Below are 5,804 nucleotides of genomic sequence, written 5' to 3' on the forward strand. Positions count from 1 at the left end.
GTTCCAACCAAGCAACATTTATTTGTTTAACCCAAACTAAAGAATAATAATGTGCATTTGATCAGATATAACTGCAGTACAAGATTATGAGATGCATTATTTGAATGCTTGGCCAAAGAGATGTGTCTTTAATCTAGATTTAGATATTTAACTCATTCAAGTACACACACACAGTATTGAACACACACACACCCTGAGCAGTGGGCAGCCATGTGCTGCAGCGTCCGGGGAGCAGTTGGAGGTTTGCTCAAGGGTCTCATCTCAGTCATGGTATTGAAGGTGGAAGAGAGCACTGGTTATTCACTCCCCCCACTGACAATTCCTGCCAGACCTGAGACTCGAACCCACAATCATTGGATGATAAGTTACACTCTCTAATTAGGCCACGACTTTCTGTAGGTTCAAAAGGACATATTCATACAATGTTATTAGGAATGTAAATGTCATTCTGTAATACTAAATTTAAATGAATTAAATTACAAATCTGTAATTTAACAATGTTCAATGACAATGTTCAAGTTGGTCAGATCAGCCCACAATACCTTTTGCCTCCAGAAATTACAATATATGATCAACCAATGAAGTGTCTGTATGGAGGAGGCTACAAGCGGAAATCAAATGTAATGAGTTTAAAGGGTAATTGTTTTTGCATTTACTGTAGTTTTGGGGACCGGCTCAAGTCAACAGTTAATTAATGGGTGGCTATAGAACTATAGAAGTTGCAGAATATACATGAACACTCATACAGTGGTTATGCACACTTTTGTGGGATTATAATGATTCTTAATATTTTGGCTGGTCTTTAATTAGTTTTCTCTGATTTGCTGAGCCTGGATCTGCTGCTGCAGTGCACTCATGTCAATTAAGGATCTAAATTAAAACTAGATTTGCTTCATGTTGTTCAGATTTGAACATAAAAGTAATTATGTACTGTAGACTTGGAGTATTATAAGAATTTCCCCTTTGCTCAGGGTTTGAAGTGAAGCTGTTAATGTATAACAGTATGATTATACGTCCTCTCGACGTTCAACCCCATAACTCTGCGTACATATCTTGAAAATTGTTTCTTGACCAATAAGCTGGCCTTGAGCCACTCCCTGCACTCGATATAAGAGTTTGAGGGAACGTCTGTCACCCCACCACTTTTGAGTTTCCAACCCCTCAACTCTTTGTCTTCTCTCATTTCTGACGGCTGTGTTTCCAGCAATGATGAACACCAAGAAAACAGTGAAGTCTTTCAGCAGTCACTCCTCTGTAAGTGTGAGCAGCAACAGGCGGACCCCCCTCACCCATTCAGGGATGGTTTCAAGAGAAGGTTGGGGCTCCAGTCCAGTCATATGCCCTCCAATTACAGCTGTACAGGTAAATGAAAGTCTTCTGGCACCTCTGAACTTGGAGATTGACCCGAACATCCAGGCCATCAGGACTCAGGAGAAAGAGGAAATCAAGACACTCAACAACCGCTTTGCTTCATTCATTGACAAAGTATGTTATCTCCTTCTTCATCTTGTCTTCATTTGAAACTTTTGTGTAGACCCTTTATGTTTTCACATCTAATCAAATGTATTGTGTTTGGACCTGTGAGTGTGGTTCGTATGCTGGTGGGAGTGATTGTGATAACAGCAGGCCCAGTTTTATCAGTGTCATATTTTATCAAGACCCCCACTTGACTGACTAACCTGAAGGGACAATGTCCACTCTCTGTCATAAACACACCTTTGTTGCTTTTAGGCAATATCAGTTTACTATCAGGTGCAACGGCCACTCCTTTATACATACTTTTTTTTTTTAGAATTTATTGGGTTAACTGATAGTAAAACATAAGTCTTAAGAACTTATAACTCTTATGGTGTGTAAGCATAAAAAAACTTAAAAAACAGTGGTGAATGGAGGCATGAACAGGATTCTGAATGACAGGTCTCTGTAATTTTTGTTCCATGTGTACAGGAACTCCGTGAACTCCAGACTCAGATCAAGGACACATCAGTTGTTGTAGAGATGGACAACAGCAGAAATCTGGACATGGACACCATTGTGGCTGAAGTTCGTGCTCAGTATGAGGAGATTGCAAACCGCAACCGTGCTGAAGCAGAGAGCTGGTACAAACAGAAGGTCACTTAACTTTCTTGCATTGTGTGTGTGTGTGCATGTCACAAATCATACATTTTTAAACATGATTATTTTCTTGCATTGCAATATTTGAGCTTTTCTAAAGATGCTCAAATGAATTGTAAATATGAGTTTATGTGTATGTGTATGTGTCTGTATGTGAATGTTCATGTGTGCTGTATAATGTTAGTATGAAGAAATGCAGCTGATGGTCAACAAACATGGGGATGACCTGAAAAACGCGAAGGCTAATATCGCCGAGTACAATCGAAGAATTGCACGTATACACTCTGAGATGGAACTTGTTAAGGGACAGGTAAGAACTCTATTTCACACTATTGTTTTTTGTGGAGCTGCTTTATAACTGAATTGAACTCATTTCTCATAATTAATGAACTTTAATGAACGGTTATTGAACTGAACTGATCAACACTGAACTGACTTGAGCAGAATAATGACACTGTTGTCTTTTTAAAGTTGCTTTACAGCAGAATTTGAATTTGTCTCATATTTGAAGTCTGCATCACTGATTCTGTTATTTTCCTTTTTATTACTGTAAAGCTGCTTTTAAACAATTTATTGTACAGTATAAAGTGCTATATAGATAAAGGTGACTTAATTTGACTATTCAGAGTCAACTGTCAAAAACAAAAAAGAATACTGTGTAAAAATGTCAGTGAACAATGCACAGCATACTTAAAGCATGATTATTTTTGGTGACATTTGACAAGAACAAAGCAAGCCTTCTTTCAGTAAATCTAGGTAAAGTGTATTATATGTGAGTTGATCTGAGATGATCTCAATTAATCCCAGTTGATCTTAAATTATAAGTGTGGGAAGGATGAAATCTTTTGTCTCCTTTCATTTTAGCATTCAAACCACGAGGTGCAGATCAAAGAGGCAGAAGAACGAGGTGAACTAGCTGTGAAAGATGCAAAACTGCGTCTGCAGGAGCTGGAAGCAGCTCTTCTGAGAGCTAAACATGATATGGCTCGTCAGGTGCGCGAGTATCAGTAAATATTTTCGTACAGTCATGTAATACACGTTACAGATAGAATTTATTGGGTTAACTGATAGTTAAACATAAGTCTTAAGAACTTATAACTCTTATGGTGTGTAAGCATAAAAAAACTTAAAAAACAGTGGTGAATGGAGGCATGAACAGGATTCTGAATGACAGGTCTCTGTAATTTTTGTTCCATGTGTACAGGAACTCCGTGAACTCAAGACTCAGATCAAGGACACATCAGTTGTTGTAGAGATGGACAACAGCAGAAATCTGGACATGGACACCATTGTGGCTGAAGTTCGTGCTCAGTATGAGGAGATTGCCAACCGCAACCGTGCTGAAGCAGAGAGCTGGTACAAACAGAAGGTCACTTAACTTTCTTGCATTGTGTGTGTGTGTGCATGTCACAAATCATAAATTTTTAAACATGATTATTTTCTTGCATTGCAATATTTGAGCTTTTCTAAAGATGCTCAAATGAATTGTAAATATGAGTTTATGTGTATGTGTATGTGTCTGTATGTGAATGTTCATGTGTGCTGTATAATGTTAGTATGAAGAAATGCAGCTGATGGTCAACAAACATGGGGATGACCTGAAAAACGCGAAGGCTAATATCGCCGAGTACAATCGAAGAATTGCACGTATACACTCTGAGATGGAACTTGTTAAGGGACAGGTAAGAACTCTATTTCACACTATTGTTTTTTGTGGAGCTGCTTTATAACTGAATTGAACTCATTTCTCATAATTAATGAACTTTAATGAACGGTTATTGAACTGAACTGATCAACACTGAACTGACTTGAGCAGAATAATGACACTGTTGTCTTTTTAAAGTTGCTTTACAGCAGAATTTGAATTTGTCTCATATTTGAAGTCTGCATCACTGATTCTGTTATTTTCCTTTTTATTACTGTAAAGCTGCTTTTAAACAATTTATTGTACAGTATAAAGTGCTATATAGATAAAGGTGACTTAATTTGACTATTCAGAGTCAACTGTCAAAAACAAAAAAGAATACTGTGTAAAAATGTCAGTGAACAATGCACAGCATACTTAAAGCATGATTATTTTTGGTGACATTTGACAAGAACAAAGCAAGCCTTCTTTCAGTAAATCTAGGTAAAGTGTATTATATGTGAGTTGATCTGAGATGATCTCAATTAATCCCAGTTGATCTTAAATTATAAGTGTGGGAAGGATGAAATCTTTTGTCTCCTTTCATTTTAGCATTCAAACCACGAGGTGCAGATCAAAGAGGCAGAAGAACGAGGTGAACTAGCTGTGAAAGATGCAAAACTGCGTCTGCAGGAGCTGGAAGCAGCTCTTCTGAGAGCTAAACATGATATGGCTCGTCAGGTGCGCGAGTATCAGTCATTAATGAACATCAAACTGGCTCTGGACATTGAGATCGCCACCTATAGGAAACTCCTGGAAGGAGAAGAGAGCAGGTGGGTGCAGCTTTAGTGCTTGTTGAAACTATAACACTTTAAGAAGAGGGAAACACAATGGATTCCTAGGGCTGTCATGTACTTATTCTGTGTTCTTTCACAGACTGTATGGTTCATTCCAGACTCTCTCCATCTCTAAACCACACTGTGAGTTACTTTATTCACATAAAGCATCTCTTTTTAGATATGATTTTTAAATATTTTACACCAGCTATGCGTATATGTAAGGTGCAGCTTTTGTGACAGTGTTCTGATATCCTTTTTCTTAGCCTTGAACTACGATCTTGAAAGCAGCCACCTTGTAAGTGTCTCATCACAGAGTTCTGGGAAAGATGTTCAGAAAACAGGCCTGGTTAAGCAGAAAGCTGTGACTGCAAAGGAGGTCAGCACTAGCAGCAGCACTGCCACCATCACCAAAAGCACAAAGACCACCATCATCACCAGTGAGACAGGGAAGAAACTCGTAGCTACAGAGGGAAGTGTGCAAGTGATGGATAAGTCTGCAGACAAACAAGAGGAGGATGTTTTTGAATGACAGAAGAGCAGATGGATTGTGTTATGCACAGGGCCCAGGATCAGATTTTTATAGGTTGGCCTCCACCCCCTCCCCTGGGCTCCATGAGCATGTCTAGTTTAGTATCTGTTGCAGAGTTGTGGCAGATTAAATTAAATTACAATTCATTGTATTAAATATGTAGTATATTTCTACAGCCCAACAACAAACTCCTATAATCTTTCCTACAGAATTTTGTTCCTTATAGCTAAAAATGTCTGTCACTGTGAGCACAGTCAGAAAGTACAAGAAACAACTTTTGTGTGCTTTTCTGATTTCTATTGAGGCCTATATTCAAAAAACAGTGAATGCAGCAACCCATCAGTTTTTGACATTGCATTTTAAGACATTAGGAGGCTAAACACTGGTGCAACAGTAATAGACACTTAGTTCCAATATGTAGAAAATTGATCTGGATACAATGTTATTTATCTACCATTTTTAATGTAAGAGTGCAGCCATTTGTAACTTTGTACAAAGCTTCCAGTAACATTCGCTTCCAGTTATTTTACATGTACAAAAACAGTTTCTTATGCTGCTTTAAATTCCAAATTGGTATTTTGTTATTTAGTTGTTTTCACTCATTGCTATAATCATAAAGACACTGGTTTGTATCACAAATAGTTTGACCATTTATAATGCTTACACTTTTACCTGTAGCGGCTAATGAATTGGAAGT

At 38.0% G+C, this 5,804-nt stretch overlaps 1 protein-coding gene across 1 annotated transcript; it reads left to right on the plus strand.

Annotated features, from left to right (window-relative positions):
• The first annotated feature begins 1,206 nt into the window (after positions 1–1,206).
• Positions 1,207–5,197, plus strand: LOC107582799 (keratin, type II cytoskeletal 6B-like). Its single transcript, XM_016268822.1, has 7 exons — positions 1,207–1,485; positions 1,948–2,112; positions 3,428–3,484; positions 3,672–3,797; positions 4,352–4,572; positions 4,676–4,719; positions 4,842–5,197. Exons 1-7 carry the CDS (start codon positions 1,207–1,209, stop codon positions 5,105–5,107), a joined length of 1,158 nt encoding a protein of 385 aa, XP_016124308.1. The 3' UTR covers positions 5,108–5,197.
• Positions 5,198–5,804: the final 607 nt, after the last annotated feature.

This window comes from Sinocyclocheilus grahami, unplaced genomic scaffold (assembly GCF_001515645.1).
Source record: "Sinocyclocheilus grahami isolate Dianchi unplaced genomic scaffold, SAMN03320097.WGS_v1.1 scaffold47.1, whole genome shotgun sequence".
In the NCBI taxonomy this organism is placed as follows: domain Eukaryota; kingdom Metazoa; phylum Chordata; class Actinopteri; order Cypriniformes; family Cyprinidae; genus Sinocyclocheilus; species Sinocyclocheilus grahami.